Source organism: Candoia aspera, chromosome 14 (assembly GCF_035149785.1).
Source record: "Candoia aspera isolate rCanAsp1 chromosome 14, rCanAsp1.hap2, whole genome shotgun sequence".
Lineage (NCBI taxonomy): Eukaryota > Metazoa > Chordata > Lepidosauria > Squamata > Boidae > Candoia > Candoia aspera.
Genome location: NC_086166.1, coordinates 12,044,295 through 12,064,071, shown reverse-complemented (window position 1 = coordinate 12,064,071; position 19,777 = coordinate 12,044,295). Strand labels below are relative to the sequence as shown.

The following is a 19,777-nucleotide window of genomic DNA, read 5'->3' as shown; positions in this document are numbered from 1 at the left end:
CATTCTCAGGATACCTCTGGAGCCAAAGAGCCCTTAGATCTACCAGTCAAGAGGTATTGATCTGATTCAAAGTGGTCTGTTTGGTTTTAGATTAGGATGTGTGAGCCTAGCTGTTGCAGTTGGCCAACTGTGGTTGAGCGTATTGTGTGACCTGAAGAATTATGGGTTTGTCAGTAAACCACGGCAAAAGAAACCAGGGTGGCATGTGATGTTTGAATCTCATCACCAAAAATGTTCTGGGAAAAGGGGGACAGTGGGAAACAGTGGCAAAATAAGACAAGTTTCCAACTAGAAGACAACTGGAGGCTCCCTCCCTTTCCCTGGAAATTTCCATGAACAAAGCAGGATGGTGTCTTGCTAAAAGCTTTGCTGGGATGCATTTATCATTTCTGTTTAAGCTCTGACTCTGTTTTATATTCAGGGCTGCATCTCCCTCCCATAAGTGTATATTGACAGAATGGACTTGAGCTGCAGGATTTAAAAGGCACATTTAAGTGCAATGTGTGAATTGTTGCTTTGCTGTCTGACATTGCTTTATGGAGGATCTCCAGAGGAGCACTGCTGGTCCACAAGGAAGTCCTGTATTATTGATTGGTTAGTTCTTGGGGCCAATTCACTTCCAGTGACTGTACAACCAAATCTGAGTAGGCCTGTACAGAGAGACACATAGAAGTCCTCAGTTTGTGGTAAGCCAATTCTCGGACAACATCTGCAGTGAGCCAGAATGTTAATCTTCTCTTGCAGAATCTTGGCCCTGTCTTTGACCTGGCCTGGCCTTTACTTTAAACTCTCAAGCTTGTTCTGCCTCTGCCATTTGTTGTGTTTTTGCTCTTGACCTGTAAACTGTCTTTCGACGTGGTGACACAAGGCTACAGTCTTTGCCTACAGTCTTCCCTCAAGCATGTCTGGCTGTGCCACTGAGGCTGATGGCTTGGTGGCATCATGGTCTTTTGTGTAGTGTAGAGCAGTGTTTCTCAGCCACTCTTAAGGTATGTGGACTTCAACTCCCAGAATTCCCCAGCCCATCATGGGCTGGGGAATTCTGGGAGTTGAAGTCCACACATCTTAGAGTGGCTGAGGTTGAGAAACACTGGTTTAGAGCATGCTCCTATTACTATTGGTCCACCACCTTTGGCTGTGTAGAAGAGGCTGACTGTCAATATCACTAGTGAGGTCCTTGATTCTGGGTCTGGCTAGTGTTTTCTTCAAATAGTGGAAAGCGGGGAATATACCAATCATTTTTCTGCCATTTTCCCATTGCTGTGTCTACTATGTTGTCTAAACAAGGGCACATATTTCCCTATCCTTCTAAGCAAGAATACCTAGCCTGGTTTCTTTGCTTAAGCTGCCCAGCTTCAGAAGACAGAGCAGGATCACTAGTGCAGATTTTAAAGGCCTCTCATTCTCAACCCAGTGTCCTATAAATGTGTTGGGACTGTGATTCTTACCATCCAAATTAGCAAGGCCAAAAGATAGCAGGTCGTGGAAGGCTGTGACAGAGGGTTAGAGCAAGCAAAGGGAAGTCATGAATGTATCCTAGCAGAGAGAAGGGGAAGGAAGCTGTAATCCTTTAGGGACAAACTGTAAGTATTATATTATGTTCTCATCTAGGACATGGGGAGGCTTATGGTCCACGTAGTCCACAGTTTGGGGAGACAGATTATTGCCAGCCCTAACGTTGGGCAAAGGAAGAGAACTGCCATAGGTGGCATCATGGTAGAAATAGTAACAGTTCCTCTGCTGTTTCATACAAGATATTTCTTTCTTTTTTAGGACAGTTGTGTACATGTAGGACAGGGTTCACAGGCCAAGCTACTCTCCAGAGGTACAGAAGATCCTGTCCCATTACTAAGGTTGGAAGAAAATAGAAGTAAGCATGTTGGTAGGGGGAAGGAGGCCAACTTATCCTTTGCCAGAGAGAGCCAAATATTATGGGCTGTTCTTGAGAAGCCCCTGCAAACCAGGAGTTCAGAGATCGGGACATATTCTGTTTGTCTTTCAAGGTTCTTGGATTTAATTTGAATCATATTTTAAAAGGATCTTAAAGCATGTAAATCACTCCAGTGCCTTTTGACCCTGTGGCCAGAACGCAGGAACCTGGGAGTGGGTGGGTGTACTTTGGACTGAGTAGGAAACAATGTGGCCTTCCTACCTTCACATGCTCTAGAAGCCAACTTTTGCAAAGGAAGAAGCACAATCCAGAAAGGGATGGGACTTTGGGGGAGGACCCAAAACTTTTTCCTAAACCTTCACTACCATCCCCATCACCTGCATAATGCAGTTAGCACTAAATCCTTTTTGGCTTCAGCTGAAGGCTGAAAGATTTGGTTACCTGCAACAGCAGCAGGTACAGTGGATGGCCAGATGGTAGAATTACCTTATCATCTTCAATCTTGTTAATCATCTACCTGACTCTCATTTCCGGACACCCAGCTTCCTGCTTTGAGTCAGAAACAGCTTGCAGTGAAAGGCAAGAATACATTTTGACACCCAAGGCGGGCTGCTTCACCCCTTCCCTTAGGCAAACACACCTCCAGATTATGTCACCAACTTTGCATTCTTCCGTGAGAAAGCTCAGCAAGGAAAGCTTCTGATGGAGAAGGAATGTTAGCAGTTCTCCAGCCCTTCTGCTGCTGCTTTGTTTCCCTGGCCTGGCCTGGATTTAGCAAAAGTAGAGAGCTTCAAGTCCACTCCCTAAAGAAATGCCAGAGCTCCACCCTCTACTGAGAGGGAACCTCCAGCCATCCACTCAAACTGGGTGTTCCTGCACTTTGGGGCAGTGCCTAAACTAATACAGTCCCACACCCACGTAGGCTTTCTGATCAGCCTCTCAACACACCTGGCTGTGTCAAGCTAGTCTTTCCTTTCTTTCTGCCTCTTCGCCCTGCTGGCAACAGGGTCACCATGCCAGCACTTGAATTCAATGGCCGCTCCCTGATTTCTCCGCTGGGGATCGTTCGGTTATTTGAGATTTTCTTCTCCTGCACTGCCTTCAGCTTAGCAGCCGTCCATCGAAACTACGACGGCAGTTATGGGACATGGTCAATGTTTACTTGGTGCTTCTGTTTCATTGTTTCTGTCTTCGTGGTGATTGTAGAGCTCAGCAGCCTGAACACGTCCCTGCCTCTTTCCTGGCAGGACTTCACCTCTGCCTTCTCCATGCTAGCCACGCTGATGATCTTCACTACTTCCATTGTCTATCCAGCCACCTTCATACCACGTTGCAACGGCTACGTCTGCGGTTACGAGATTGCAGCCACTGTCATGTCTTGCCTCTGCTTCATTGCCTACGCAGTAGAAGTAGGACTGACCCGGGCCAAAGCAGGAGAGCTCAGCAACTTCCTGACTACCATCCCTGGACTCCTGAAGGTATTTGAGGCCTACATAGCTTGCCTCATCTTCTCCTTACTGGACGGCCATTCCAGTTACAAGATAAAACCTGGTCTGGAATGGTGTGTGGCTGTCTACTGCATCTGCTTCATTGTCACCATGGTGATTATCATTCTCACCATTGGACGCTGTCTTGGTTCCCTGCCCATCCCCGTGGAGAAGTTTCTGGTGGCCTACAACATCTTGGCTGTACTCCTGTACCTTACAGTGGTAGTCCTGTGGCCTTTCTATAGCTTTCATAAGAATCCAAGACCTTCGTGTAATAACCAAGTAAGGGAGTGTGCCATTTGGGACAATCACCTGGGAGTTACTTTCCTCTCCTTCTTCAACCTGATTGCCTACATTGTGGACTTAGTCTATTCTTACAAAATGGTTTTTGTGATGGCAGCATAGGTTGCTCATGCACCCATCCCACCCATACACACATGTTCATGTAGAACCACATATGCTGCTGAACATGCTCAAGAACCATGACTCTGGGAGTACCAGAGGGTATAGATATCAGTGGTGGTGGTGGTGGTACTTTTAAGTTTATACATTTGCAATTTACATTTTGGACAGTTATATTTTATACTTGGGGTTATGTTGGATGGACAGATCCCATTTCCTAAAGGAGCTGAGCCTACCTTCATTTACCACAAGATTTCTGTGAATTACACACTGATTAGATGTGAGCCCTTCAGATTTGGCTAGAAGTTTGAGCCAAGGACTAAAAATTATTTTGGAGAAACCAGTGTGCCATGGTCATTCCAACTTCTGTTTTAAAAGCAGCAGCAGTGAGAAAAGAGAACACAGTGAGCAAAGGAGGGAAATATCACAAGTGGAGAAGAAGCTGAGACCTCCACAGAAGAAGACAACTTTAACCATTGCACTGAGTTGAGGACACACATTTTTCCCTCGTGTGTGCTCTACAGGAATGTTTTCTTCATCTCTTGACAGAATATCCTAATGAAGTCAGATGAAGTCTGAGATACCGCTCCAAAATACAGAAGAGGGTGTTGTATTGCCCTACCAAGCAGTCAGCTAAAACATGGCTTATTGGATTATGGATTGTTGAATAAACCACAGTTGGCATAATAAAAAGGAAATGTCTCCCTCAAGTTGAACTTGGATACATCTAAGTAGTTTTCTTGGCAACAGTGTGAAATTATTTTGGCATTGTCTTCTTTGGGATGTTTTTTTCAAATTCAACTCTCCAGTCTAGACTGGAATTATCTGATGATCTTTCGTCTTAGCCCCACCTGACCCTGCTTGAAGACCTTTCCCATGGACTATCCCTGATAAAGGTGAAGGTAAGATCTCCTCTGAGCTGAGTTCAACTATTGGTGACTTTATGAACATGGTCATGTTTTGTGGGCAACAATATGGAGGTGGCTTGCAATTGTCTTCCTAGTTTAGCCTACAGCTGTGGGGTATCTTGCTAGTCATCCATCCAGGTACTGTGGAGGAGCAGAGAGATGACCTTGGAGAAGATATGTGGAGATCGTTAGAAAAACATAAGCTCAAACTATTAGCAAAACATGAGCTCAGTTTAAGCAAACAAGAAAGTGTGAAAAAGAAACTTTCTTGAGGTAGGACAGGCCAGGAAACAGGCACCATGAGAAATACTAGGATTCTACTTTACTGATGAAGTATCTTGAAAGCCTGAGCATGTTTCCCCTTCCCTCCCTCATAGACCAAAGAGAGTCAAGGCAGGACAGTCTTAAGCCCCTTTCTCAGTGTCCCCAGACTGAGCTCATGTTTTGCTAAAGGTCGCTGCATACTTTTTCCAAGGTCGTCTCTCTGCTCCTAGCCAAGCTTCTCTGAGATCGGCCAAGACTGCTTAAGTGCGACCACCTGGTGGGGCCAATTCACAGTGTAAGCTAAGCCAAAACCAGGGGCTGAGTTCATACAACATGCTAAACTGAAATGCAACATAAAACTAACATCATATGCGTTCAGAAAACCAATCTGCCACTCATTAGTACTTGACAAGAAGTCAAAATTCTCCTTAGGACTAAGATACTCTGTTGCAAGAGACATTATTTGATAGCACCAGCCTGGCCTTGCATGATCTCAACCATCTAAGCAGGATCAGACCTTGTTAGTACCTGTATGGGAAAACACCAGAAAATCCCAAGGCAATGGACAAGGCTGGGAAGTAAAAAAAAACATTGCAGAAGAAGACAAGGGCCAAATCACCTCTGTTGTCAAGAAAACAACGTGCCCATGAAGTTGCCAAGAGGATAGCTTAAACTGAAGGAGACTTACTTTTTATTAGTTATACAGAGTTGGTAACTAATTTAGGGCCTCGGATAAATAGCTGGTGAAGGGATTACACATAGATACATGTATGCCCATATTATGCAGTGAGTTACACCTTGATTATATAGATCTTTTCAATGGCTGATAAGCAATAAAAAGGTGAGTTTTCAGGAGATAGTTGAAACTTAACAGCACTTTTCCCAGCCATCCAAACTTCTTCCTAGGCACTACATTTCTAAGGCTTACAGTAACCCCTGTGATAGGTCAGTGTAAGTCTCTCCACATGAATAATTGCGGTAGAGATGAATGGGTTGAATCTGATAGACAGTGCCTGGCCTTTTTTTTTTTAAGCAGAGTTCATTGAATGAACCCATTGGTTGCGTTCACACAGCATGCCAAGCCAAAGGTAGCATTAGCATGATATCTGAACCTGGCTAGTAGCTTATCTAATGCCAGACATATCACTAAGCAGGCTTGTCACAGAGTCCTTGCTAAAGCCAAGGTGTCTCTGCTGATCCAATAGCATGGAAAACTTTTCATGGGTTTCCAAGTCTCCCTAGAAAATAAAGAAGGTGTTACTGAATAGCCAAGGACAAACATTTTGGGGCTGAAAAGTAACTTGCTCCTGTCCTTAGATATACCCCAGTGAACACCGGCATCAATGTACCATTGTTCACAATGCCTCTCAGCAACTATTTCATTCCAATACAAGAGAATACCTGTAGGCCAGGGTTGAACCATGAAGTCCTTGGTGCTCTCTGAGCTTGGTTGTTGGCTTGCAGACATTTCATGACCCAACTAGGGAACATCATCAGTGCAAGAGCATCATGGACTCCACAACTATTTCATTATTCTTTCTTAAACATTTGACCACTGATTGACATGGCATGCTATCAGTATGTGTTCCCTGATTGGCTAGGATTGTAAAGTCTGAGACTGGTGATCCATGCAGTACACCCATTAGAAATTGTTCACTCATGGTGTCATGGGATTGTAAACTTAGTCTTTGTCCTGGAGGGAGAGGACTAAAGCATTGTACCTGTTCCAAGTTTCACTTGAGAAATGAGAGGCTGAGTATGTGGTTGCTCAGCAGCCAAGGAAAGTCCCTTACAGTATCATAAATATGTAAATTAATCTGGGTCTAGTTACAACATCCCAGCATTGCCTGGCCAAAATAATAAGATTGTGACTGTTGAAATTCCTGTTCTATTGCATAACCACTGCAATCATAGCTCTCAAATCAAGAGAGTATGACATATTTACATACAGGTAGTCCTCACTTAACAACTGCAATTGGGACTGGCAACTCTGTCACTAAGCGATGTGGTCATTAAGTGAATCACCCACAGTTGTTAAGCAAGACATTGCGTGACTGCCTTGCGATGTACTGCTGGCTTTTCCATTGACTTTGCTTGTCGGAAGCCAGCTGTGAAGTGCACAAATGGTGATCACATGACTGTGGTACATTGTAACAGTCATAAATTCAAGGACTGGTCGTAAAACTACTTTTTCAGCACTGTTGAAAGCTCAGTCGCTAAACAGGCCATTCATTAACCAAGGACTACCTGTATAAAATTTATCTTTTTTATTCTTGCCCCCTGGGGTTGTTGAAGAAAGCTTATTCCAAGTTGCTGGATTTTCAACCAGTCAAAATCTTCCCTTTTTATCCTTCTGTCAAATAGTTTCAATCCCACCAACCAGGGATCACATATTCACTAAGAAGTCTTCAAGTCTGCACAAAATGCTTGTTTGTATTTGTTGGCACCCACGCACCCAGAGACACCTGCCTTTGCCCCTCCTAACAGGTCCCCAACTTTCTCTTCTCTGCCACCTTCCAGAAAAACAAACTTAGATAAGAAAAGATTGCTAGAAGAGGTAGCAAGGATCAACCTCACCTGTTTGCATTCTAGCGAATGGATGCTTTGCAATTGACCACACCTCCAGGAACCATTTTTGAACAGGCAAGCTTGCCTGTTTAAAACACAAGGCTATTTGTCTGAAAGGGTTGGGGACCATTCAGCTTAAAAGAATCCAACCCCCTGATCCAATCTGGCACAGCTCCCTGCGCCTCCTTCCTAGTTTTAGGAATAGAAATTGGACCGTGTGTCTCCTGCAGTGTTTCTGAACCTCAGCAACTTTAAGATGTGTGGATTTCAACTCCCAGAATCCCCCAGCCAGCCATGCACTGGTCTACTGCATGCTATTACAGGCCAGAAAGATGTGAGAACCCCTTTTAAGCACTGCATTAACCAAACAGCGTTCAAAGTGAGTGGAAAGTCAGCAGCCTTAAAGGTTTGAAGTGCACCAGCACAAAATGAGAGTTAAAGCTAATAAACAGCCTGCACTGCATTTGATTGCATCCCAGTTTTAGTGCAAATGGAAAGAGACTATTATCACACCTGGATGGTAAGGCCTCCATGTTCTTTCAGCAGGATGCAAATATCTCCATGGTTACTAGCTGTCTCCCACAGGCCTTTCCTTTTGGTGAACTCAGTGCTCCTGAATGGCAGAGGGAAAGAGTCCAGTTCCTGTCTTATACCAAAAGCATTTCTTTCTTTATTACACGTCCCTTTCGTTTTTCTGCACAAGGATAGACAGAAACTGGAAGAAAAAACCATTTGTTCTGTCTTCCATTGCATTGCTCAGAGTGTATCATTGCAAGCGGGTTTTCAGAAAGGGGTTGGTCTCACAAGCAATTGATTCCTTTGCTCCTTCCTGCCCAAGGAGGGTGCGGCTGTCTGTGTGTGTGTAAGAAGGGGGAAATGCCTCTCTTTGGTTTCAGCTAAAGGACTTTGCAATGTGTAAGATGCAAAGAAAAAAAGTATACATTCAACTTACAGGTAGTCCTCGCTTAATGACCACAATTGCGACCAGAATCTCAGTTGCTCTGTGAAGCAGTCGTTAAGCGAATCCGACCCAATTTTATGACCTTTTTTGCAGTGGTCATTAAGTAAACCATGTGGTCGCTAAGCAAATCAAGTGGTTCCCCATTGATTTTGTTTGCCAGAAGCCAGCCGGGAAGGTCAAAAATGGCAATCACGTGACCATGGAACGCTGCAACGGTCATAAATGCAAACTGGTTTCCAAGTGCCCAAATTGTGATCATGTGATCGCAGGAATGCTGTGACGGTTATAAGTGCAAGGACCACTCGCAAGTCAGTTTTTTCAGCTCCACCATAAGTCCGAACCGTCACTAAACAAACGGTTGTGAAGCGAGGACTACCTGTATGCCAAAGAGGGACACATGAAAACATTACACAAGACACACTGAGACAAAAAGTAGCTGCGTCCTTCTGTTACTCACATCAGGTTGCCTTTCTGCTTCATCCACAAAGGGTTGCTTGGGAACAGAGCACGTGTAACACTGAGTTTGTTTATCCATGAATCTTCTTTGGCTCAGTTTAGCACTGGAAATCAGAATTCTCTTCTGAAGAACAAACACAACTTGGTATCCATCTTGCCCCGCAGGACACCACTTGTAATCCAGCCACCGCTAGCGTCAGCTTTATGGAGCACAATTTTCCATCATGCGCACTTTAAAAGAAACCCAGCTAGCCACAATGCACACCCTTTGGCATGGAATGTTCCTAACGATATCTGTTTTGCAAGACGCATTTGAGATGGGAGGAACAGAGAGACACACACATTCCACGCATTGCTGCTTCGCATGAGAGGCTCCCAGTTACACAGGTGGATCTGTGCCGTGTTACTTTCCAAGCAATCTGAGGGGACTTCCTTTTTTGCAGCCCTAATTTTGGCACATTAGTTTAGTTTGCCCTACTCACACCATTACCTCTACAGCAGCGTTCCTCAACCTTGGCAGCTTGAAGATGGGTGGACTTCGACTCCCAGAATTCCCCAGCCAGTGCTGGCTAGGGAATTCTGAGAGTCGAAGTCCACCCATCTTCAAGCTGCCAGGGTTGAGGAACGCTGCTCTACAGACTGAAGCCCCTGAAACGTTTCCATCAAGCTAGAGAAGAAGAAGATCCCCAATGCTTAATTCTGCTTCCAAGTCCAGCACTAACTGTATTTAAGAGCCCCTGTTGCTCAGTCCTGTCCACTCCAATGCAGGAATAAATGTACTGTAGACATTTTGCTTATCGCTGTGTTGAAAATTCCCTCTGCTTCCCTTTAATCCATCAAACTATTCAGACTGATGGCAAAGCAATAGCTCTCAGGGTGGTCTGGAACGGGACCAGATGCCTTGAATTGCACCAGAATTGCAAATGATTTCATCTTTGGTCCTTGGCTATTCAGAGGATCCCATTGGGGGAGTCAAGCACCCTTAATTCTGTTGCAAAAAGCTCATTCCATTGCTATTCAACACTACCCCTCTCCTCCACCTCTTCTTCCCCCAAGAAGGCTTCTGGCCTTGAAAACCTCCTGATGTTGGCTCATGCCAAAAGAGAGCTGCCTTTATCACATCTGCACGGAAGCAACTGCTCTCTAGATTGAGAGGTGGCTATAAAAAGCCTCTGTTTTCCTGTAGGAACCTCTATTTCAGGCACTGTTTAGCAAGTCAAATTCTCCTTGACTCTGAATACCATCCCATCTTTCACATTCAGAGGCCCTGGTGCATAGGAACGTGCCTATCTACATTGATTAACTATTTCTTCCTTAGAACTTCTTCTGCCTTCTTTGGATTTATGATTTAGCTGCCCAGTTTGAACTGCCGTTAACTTTCTAATCAATTTATAGTATTATTATTAGGATTTGTATGGCTGCCCCTGTCAAATGCATGATTCTGGGCAGGTAACAATTAAAAATCCAGGCACTTTTGTACACAGTGTGTGTACTATGGGCCGTTTAGTTGGGAAAGGACCCATTCACAGAGGATCTGAAGGATATGGTAGCACCTTTCCAACCTATACATTTTATTAGAGTGTTCATGAGCAGCTACTCACTTCATCAGATGCAGGGCTAAATGAAGTAGGATTTAAATTGGGATGGGGAGAAGGAAGAGAAGACAGGTTGGTTGTGCAGATGCAGGTTAAATGCATCTGAGACAGAATACAAGTACCTTATCATGAACAATTATGGGTGAAAAACTCATTGTGTTTGTAGAGACCTTTTGAGAATCAGGCTATCAGTGATACTACACTTGAGGACTGAACACCAAATCACAAATGTATCTTGCCCCAGTGCTGGTAAGACAAAGGATGAGGGGCCTGCCCTCCTTCGCAGGCTTGTGAACTTCTGGAGGGCACCAGGTTGGCCAAGGAGGTGACTAGGAATGCTGGATTGATGAGTTGTTGGCCTGATCCAGACTTGACCTTCTCACAGTCTGCCTGCATAATTGCATTTTGTGACCCTCTGCCACCACTTCTCTTCTTCGGGTTTGAAAATGACCTCCCTTTGAAAGACGTCCCCCTTTAAAGCCTGATGCCTTTTGGATCAGAGGAAAGCATCCTGTTTCTATGCACGCAGCAGGTTCCAATGGGCTGACAAGACAATGCAAAAAGGTAAGCCGTTCAGCCCTGCTTGTGAAGTAAGAAAAGAAGCTGGAGGGTTGGAGAAAATGAGAGGAGCCTGCCTTGAATTGACTCCATGGTCCCTCCTGGTAGCCATTCTGGTAAGTTTTAAAGTGGGAATCTTTCCATCCCTCCTCAGAGAGGCTGAGGATTGAACCCATGATCTTCTGCATACCAAGATGGGGTTGTACCACCAAGCTACCTGTCATGACCTCGTTGCAAGGCACAAAAGAGCCTCACAACGTAGATCATGATCATTAAGGAATAGAGGAAGAAGATAATTAAACCAGGGATTAAAACAAGCACCCAAAGCACCCACACCCATGGACCCATAGACGGCTGAAAAGGAGGACATTGGACGAGCAGAGATAAGCTGCACCTGGTGCCCTGGAGGACACTCCCGATTCGAGGGGACAAAGGAAGACACCGGGAAAACGCCCATGCAGCCATCAAGGATCCCATCAAGAGGGATTGGGACAATGAAGGGTGGAGGAGCCTGGGGCCCTATGAGAGGGTACAAAAGGGGCACCTCCACACCACACCCCCCATTCCCGTTTTTCGTTCTGTCAGCCATCATTCCAATAAACCAGAAATCCTTAATACCCATTAAGTGAGTCTGTGTCTTATTGCGAAGCGAGACTGACCCTGACATAAAAACGGGAACCCCCCCCAATTTTTTACCTAGCACCTATCCAACAAGCTTGTGAGGGACCCAGCTAGGTATGGAAACCCATGGAGCGAGGCAGCGCAACCCTTCGGCACCTGGCAACGAAGCCCCGCTCCCCCTGGGCGGGATGTGGCTGAGGTCCAGGCGGTGTAACGTCCTGGTAAGTATGGGATCCAGCTCGGGGGAAGCGGAGAGGGAGGGAACCACCCTGGCTCCCCGGAGCCCGCGGGCCACCGGGGGCGAGATGAGGGGACCCTCTCCAGGCTCACAGGCAACCCCGGAGGAAGCGCGAGACGAACCGCCACCCAGGGCGCACGGAGGCGAGGGAGCGCCTGGCACCACGGAGGGTCCAAGGGAAGGTCCGTCCTCCACGACGGCCAACGGTGAGGGCAAGCAGAATGGCGAGCACCCCAGCAGGAGTCCGCAGACGGCGGCAAGGCTCGACGCGCTGGAGGAAGGGGTGCAGGCGATACGGCTGATGCTACAACAGCTGACGGCAGCGCAGGGACCCCGCGGCGGTGGCAGTGCGGAGGCACCCCCGGATGAGAGGCGGCGGGGTGAGTGCAGCGGCGGTGGCGACGGCGGAGCCCGGCCCAAGGAGCCCACCCGACGACCGGAGGCACACCGGGACGAGAGACGGAGCGGATACCCAGCGGATGGTGGTGACTACTGTGGAGCCCGACCCCAGGAGCCCACCCACCGATTGGAGGCGCGCCCGGATGAGAGGCGGCGGGACGACCTCGGCGGCGACAGCGGCGGCGGCGGAGCCCAGTCCCAGGAACCCACCCGATGACTGGAGGCGCACCCGGACGAGAGGCGGAGGGATGACCCGGCGTACGGCGGCGGCGACAGCGGAGCCTGGCTCCAGGAGCCCACCCGAGGGAGAACGTCCCGTCCCCCCCCCCGGGCGACGGGTCGACGGACTTGCGAGGAGACCCAGAGAGAGACACAAACACCGCAAGAGGACTGGAGACAATCTGACCTGCATCAGCCCCCGTGGAGCCCGCTGCACACCCCAGAGGGCACCGGGAGCCAAACCAGAACAGCTGCCAAGGACTTTGGCATAAAGTTTGACGGGTACCCCTCTAAACTCTCCTTTTTCCTGACGAACGCGAGGTACTACCTTGAGGAATGGGGTCCCTGTTTCAGAACTGAAAGGGGCAAAGTGAATGCCCTGGCCATAAAGCTAAAAGGTCGGGCCGCCGATTGGTACGTCCAGCTGTGCCAATCAGGCGCCCGGGCGCTGCAGGACAGCACAGAATTCCTGCAGGCGCTGGAGCTGCACTTCAGGGACCCTCTGGAGCAAGAAAAAGCGAAAAGGGCGCTGAAAACACTCAGACAAAGCCAGCGCTCCATGGCAGAGTATGCCATGGAGTTTCAAGCCCTAGCCGGAAAAGTGGACACCTGGTCTCAATCGACTCTGATTGAGAAATTCAAACAAGGGCTCAACTTAAACGTTCTCTGGTGGGCACTCTGCCGCGACAATCCCAACTCCCTGACGGAATGGATCCGGCTGGCGGGGGAAGCAGAGGACGCCCACGACACGTTCCTCCATGCCAAGAGGGAAACGCAGCAGACGGAGGCAGCGAGACCCCCACGCACAGCTGCAAGGCAGGGGAAGGTGAGACCCCAACCATGGAAGGAGGAACGGGACCGGCGCTTCGCCAAAGGGCAGTGCTTCACGTGCGGCAAGGAAGACCATAAGGCAGCAGCATGCCCCAAATCGACACCCAGAGAGAGCACGAGGAGGGCACAAACCACACCAACCCCAGCACCAAGAAAGCGACCAGCAGCGAAGGGGGAGTACCGACGCAGACACTTCCCCTACAGCTCAGAGGAGGAGGGAAGCAATCCCGACGAGCCGACGGGAAACGACAACCACCTGGCCTAAGGGGCGCCGAAGGACAGGTGGAGGACAGTGACAGGCGCAACAACAAAGGGGTAAGTGAGGAATGCCCCACCCTCTACGTCCGTGTCACCCTCACCCATGGGGATAAGACTGAAAAGGTCTGGGCACTAATTGACTCGGGCTGCTCCAAAAGCCTAATGCACCCAGACCTGGTAGCCGCGCTTAACCTCCGCTGCTATCCACTTCAGCACCAATTGGTGTTCACACAGCTCGATGGATCTGCAGTGGGAGGGGGCCCGGCCACCCAATACACCGGAGAAACCGCGCTAAGCCTCGGCAGCCACGAGGAAAAATTGGCTTTCATCGTGGCACCGGTGGGGCAACCCCTACTCATACTGGGGATCCCATGGCTCATGCAGCAAAACCCAGTCATCAACTGGAAAACCAGAGAGATTAAGTTTGCTGATGGGCATTATCAAGCATCTTCAGGGAACAGGGTCCCCCGAGCGGCCATGGGGGGGGCAACGACGACTGCAGAGCACAGAGAGACGGCACTGCCAGAGGGACTGCCAACCAAATACGCGGACTTCGCCGACGTCTTCGGCGAGAAAGAGGTGGACAAACTCCCCCCCCACAGGAAAATGGACTGTACCATTGAACTGGTCCTGGGGGTACCCCTACCCAAACCCAAAATATATGCCATGACCCAGCGGGAGCTGGCAGCATTAAGGGACTTTGTGGACAAAAACTTGGCGAGAGGTTTTATCGAGCCTGCAAACTCTCCAGTAGGAGCGCCAGTCCTCTTTCGGGAGAAAAAGGACGGGTCACTGCGGCTCTGTACAAACTACCGCAGATTAAATGCAGCAAGCATTTCAAATAAATACCCCCTACCCTTAATAAAAGACATCTTGTCCCACCTAGCGAAGGGTAGGGTATTCTCTAAACTGGACATAAGGGAAGCCTATTACCGCATACGGATACGGGAGGGGGATGAGTGGAAAACTGCTTTCAACTGCCCATTGGGGGTGTTTCAATATAAGGTGCTCCCATTCGGACTGGCAGGAACACCGGGGGTATTTATGCAGTTAATTAATGAGGTCCTGCGTGACCTCCTTTTTAAGGGGGTTTTGGTTTACCTCGACGATGTATTGATCTACACAGAAACGGAACGTGAGCATGAACGCTTGGTAAAAGAAGTGCTCAGGAAACTCCGCAAGGCAGAGCTGTTTGTCAAGCTCTCCAAGTGCGAGTTTCACAAGAAACAAATTGACTATCTAGGGTATAGGATTTCAGCTAAAGGAATAGAAATGGACCCAAGCAAGGTCCAAGCCATACTGGCGTGGGAGCGCCCACGCATGAGGAGACAACTTCAAAGCCTCCTCGGATTCACTAACTTCTACAGGGGGTTCACGCCAAAGCTGGCAGAGACTATTTTACCCCTAACTAACCTACTCAAGACTAAGGGCTTGGGGGACACGCGCAAAATCAAGAAACCCGGGGGCGCTACTAAACTGGACAGCTGATTGTCAAACGGCATTCGAGAGACTAAAAAACCTCTTTACAGCTGAGCCAGTGCTACAACACCCCGACCCCACCAAGCCTTTTGTGGTGCAGGCAGATGCCTCCGACTTTTCCATCGGAGCCATCCTGCTCCAAAGGGACTCCGACAACCACCTAAAACCCTGCGCCTACCTTTCCCGCAAATTCTCCGAAACAGAGCAGAGATGGCATGTATGGGAAAAGGAGGCGTTCACAGTAAAGACAGCTCTGGAAACGTGGAGGCACCTGCTGGAAGGGGCCACTTGCCCCTTCGAAGTTTGGATGGACCACAAGAACCTGGAGGCACTCAGCACGCCAAAACGGCTCAGCCCTAAGCAGGTGCGTTGGGCTCAGTTCTTCAGCCGGTTCAATTTCACGCTGAAATTCATACCGGGCAAGAAGAACTTCCTGGCGGATGCCCTCTCCCGACGGCCACAGGACGACACGCAAGCCTCCGACATCATGGGGACAGTATGGACCGAGAAACAGCTGGGCTGCCCAGCTGTCACGCGCAGCCAGACAAGGAATCAGTGCACGCCAGCACGAACGACAGGGAACGATCGGAGCCGCCGATCAATTTCACCAAACTGGCAACAAAGACTCACACAAGCACTTCAAACAGATACATGGTTGCAAAACAACCGACACCATGTATCTTTCAAGGACAGCATCGCCTGGAAAGAGAAAGCCTTGTACGTGCCAGAATCATTGCGGGGGGAAATCTTACACAGATCGCACGGTGACAAGACTGCGGGACATTTTGGGTTCGTAAAAACCCTTCACCTAACGAGCAGGCAATTTTGGTGGCCAAACCTAAGAAAAGACATGAAAGACTATGTGGCCAACTGCCCCACATGTGCCACCACCAAACGGAAAGGGGGGAAACCCCAAGGACTGCTATAGGCAGTAGCCAGCCCCTCCCGCCCATGGGAAGAAATTTCCATGGATTTTATTGTGGACCTCCCACCCAGCCAAAGGAAAACAATGATATGGGTGGTAAAATACTATTTCTCAAAGCAGGCACACTTCATCCCATGCGCAACCATCCCCTCCGCACAACAACTGGCACGCTTGTTCCTAACACATATATACAGGATTCACGGCGCCCCCTACAGGTTGGTGACCGACAGAGGCACACAGTTCACGTCAAAGTTTTGGCGGGAATTTTTAAAACTAATCGGGACCAAGCAAGCACTGTCCACTGTGTGGCAAACTCAACACTTGAACAGTTTCTGAGGGCATTCATAAATTATCAACAGGACAACTGGTTAGACCTACTACCTTTCGCAGAGGTAGCCTATAATAATGTGGTACATCAGAGCACTGGCCACACCCCATTTAAGGTGGTCTACAGAAGGGACTTTGTACCGATACCAGAACTGCCACAACCTGAAACCCCACCCTGCTCACCAGACGACTGGGTGGCACAGCTGGCAACAACCTGGCCAATCATCCAAACGGCCCTAGCAGACGTACAAACCACGTACAAAAAATATGCGGACAACCACAGGGCGGAGGCACCGAACTACAAAGTGGGAGATAGGGTCTACCTCTCCACTAAGTTCATAAAAACCTCACAACCCTCGAAGAAACTGGCACCGAAATTCATCGGACCCTTCAAAATCACACAGGTAATCAATCCAGTTACTTTCAAACTGGAACTGCCCCACAACTTGAGACGGGTCCACCCAGTATTTCACTGTGCACTACTGAAACCAACAAGCACATCACAATGGCATACGGAAGAACCCCCGCCCCCACCCATAATGATAGACAACCAACAACATTTTGAAGTAAAAGAGATACTGGACTCAAGAAAGCAAAGAGGTAAGCTGCAATACCTCGTTAAATGGAAACATTTCTCACACCCAGAGTGGGTCCAGGCACAACATGTCATGGCAAGACAACTAACTAGACAGTTCCACGAGGCATACCCAGAGAAACCAGCACCATAAAGACATCTTTGGGGGGCAGCATGTCATGACCTCGTTGCAAGGCACAAAAGAGCCTCACAACGTAGATCATGATCATTAAGGAATAGAGGAAGAAGATAATTAAACCAGGGATTAAAACAAGCACCCAAAGCACCCACACCCATGGACCCATAGGCAGCTGAAAAGAAGGACGTGGAAGAACGGAGATAAGCTGCACCTGGTGCCCTGGAGGACACTCCCGATTTGAGGGGACAAAGGAAGACACCGGGAAAACGCCCAGGCAGCCATCAAGGATCCCATCAAGAGGGATTGGGACAATGAAGGGTGGAGGAGCCCGGGGCCCTACGAGAGGGTATAAAAGGGGCACCTCCACACCACACACCCCATTCCTGTTTTTTGTTCTGTCAGCCATCATTCCAATAAACCAGAAATCCTTAATACCCATTAAGTGAGTCTGTGTCTTATTGCGAAGCGAGACTGACCCTGACACTACCTGTGACATCCAGCTATGAACTGAAATATTGGCAGGTCTTCTGTGGGATCACAGCTGGCATTACAGCTTTATGACCTGACTGCACAACTCTGTTGGTGGTATTTGTGTATCTGTAAGTATTATTCCAGAGAGCCAGTGTAGAGGTTAAGGCACCAGGCTAGAAACTGGGAGACAGTGAGTTCTAGGCCTGCCTTAGGCAGTTTAGCTGGGTGACCTTGGGCCAGTCACTTTCTCTCAGCCCCAGGAAGGAGGCAATGGCAAACTGCTTCTGAAAAAACCTTGCCAAGAAAACTGCAGGGGCTTTATTATTTTTGAGGGCCAGTTTGGTGTTGTGGTTAAGGCACTGAGATAGGAACCAGGAGACTCTGAGTTTCAGTCCTGCCCTGGGCCTGGAAGCCAGCTGGGTGACCTTAGGCCAGTCACTCCCTCTCAGCCCTGGAAAGGAGGCAATGGCAAACCACTTTTGAAATCTTGCCAAGAAAACTACAGGGAATTGTCCAGGCAGCTTCCAAGAATCAGACATGACTGAACAGATTTTTTTAAAAAGTATTATTCCAATACTATGGTGGTAGTAATACTCTGACCTCTCATTAATATGTTGTTGTTGTTCTTGTTGTTAAACTGAAATATTGTCAGGAATGCCCCCTAGCCCAAGTTCAGTCTTGTGCTTCCATCTTTACGGGACTGCTTCACAGAATTGTCTCCCCTTGCTGGTGTTGGTGCATTTCCTATTCATTGCAGGCATCATTTTCATGAGGAAAGCCAACACACACAGACACACACACTTATATTCATTCACCATCCAGAATGTTGCGTGCTAAATTTATCTCTCTCTTCTATCTCTGCCAAGGATAGCAACCAAATGAAGTCAGTGCCAGTAATCAAAGAAAGATGGTTGCATGCTCCTCCCCTGTCTATGGCCAGCACAATCACCACAAGACAAGTAGTGTGGTGTAGTGGTTACAGTTTTGGACTCAGGCAAGGGAGACACATGGGTTCAAATCCATGCTCAGCTATGAAAGCTTCCTGGGTGACTTTGGGCCAGTCACTCGCTCTCCAATGCTTAACAGTGTGGTTGTTGTAGAGGAGCACAGAGGAGGAGGTATGTATCAACCGATAATAAAACATGAGCTTAGCTTGGGAACTCAAGGAAGCATGAGAAAAAACCTTAAGATTATGCTACCTTGACTCACTTTGTATAAGAGGGAAGGAAGGAGAAACACTGTCTGGTTTTAAGATTTTGTTGTAAGAGCCTAGAGCGGTGTTTCTCAACCTTGGCCAGTTTAAGAGGTGTGGACTTCAACTCCCAGAATTCCCCAGCCAGCCATGCTGGCTGGGGAATTTTGGGAGTTGAAGTCCACACCTCTTAAACTGGCCAAGGTTAAGAAACTGGCCTAGATCAGTAAATTAGAATTCTAGTGTTTCTTGTGGGGTCTGTTTCTGATGCGGCTTTTGTTGTTATGGGGAAGACTGGACAAGGAAAACTGTGTATGCTATCTTGAGCTCCTGATAAAACTGTCCTCTGATGGAAGAGGATTCTGGTCTGAGGACACTTACAGAGAAGAAAGCAGCTGGTTTTGATGGCCAGGATGAGCTTTTAGAACCCAGTCCCTTAAGAAAGAAGGATTGATTGATTGATCGATTGATTTGTCAACCACCATCTCACAGTTGTGACTCTGGGCAGCTCACATCATTAAACAACTAAGCAAAAAAATCTCCAATAAACAAAATACAAATATCAATACAAACTATAACCCCTTTCAATCCAGATTTTAAAAAAACACATTAAAATCATAAACATAATAATAAACATTCTTGAGAGTCAGAAACACAATGCCCATTTTCAGCAGAGGCTTAGAAGGACTAGAGCAGTGTTTCTCAGCCTTTGCAACTTTAAGAGGTGTGGACTTCAACTCCCAGAATTCTGAGAGTTCATGGCTGGCTGGGGGATTCTGGGAGTTGAAGTCCACACCTCTTAAAATTGCCAGGGTTGAGAAACACTGGACTAGAGGCAGTCAGTCCTAGTGATTAATAAACTTCCATCAGCTGTGACAATGTGGGAGTGGCCATAAGACTCAGCCTATAGGTTGCTACAGAAGTTACAGATAACCCGTGGCTTGGTCTTGGTGTTCAGTCTTTGCTCTGGACCTAAATATGGAGAGTGCTAATCAGATCTGTTATTCTTTAACC

General features: G+C 47.9%; 1 protein-coding gene across 1 annotated transcript; it reads left to right on the top strand.

Annotated features, from left to right (window-relative positions):
* Nucleotides 1-2,833: 2,833 nt before the first annotated feature.
* Nucleotides 2,834-4,496, top strand: LOC134505245 (myeloid-associated differentiation marker-like). Its single transcript, XM_063314858.1, has one exon. The coding sequence runs from the start codon at nucleotides 2,905-2,907 to the stop codon at nucleotides 3,781-3,783; it is 879 nt and encodes a 292-aa protein (XP_063170928.1). The 5' UTR covers nucleotides 2,834-2,904; the 3' UTR covers nucleotides 3,784-4,496.
* The last annotated feature ends 15,281 nt before the right edge of the window (nucleotides 4,497-19,777 follow it).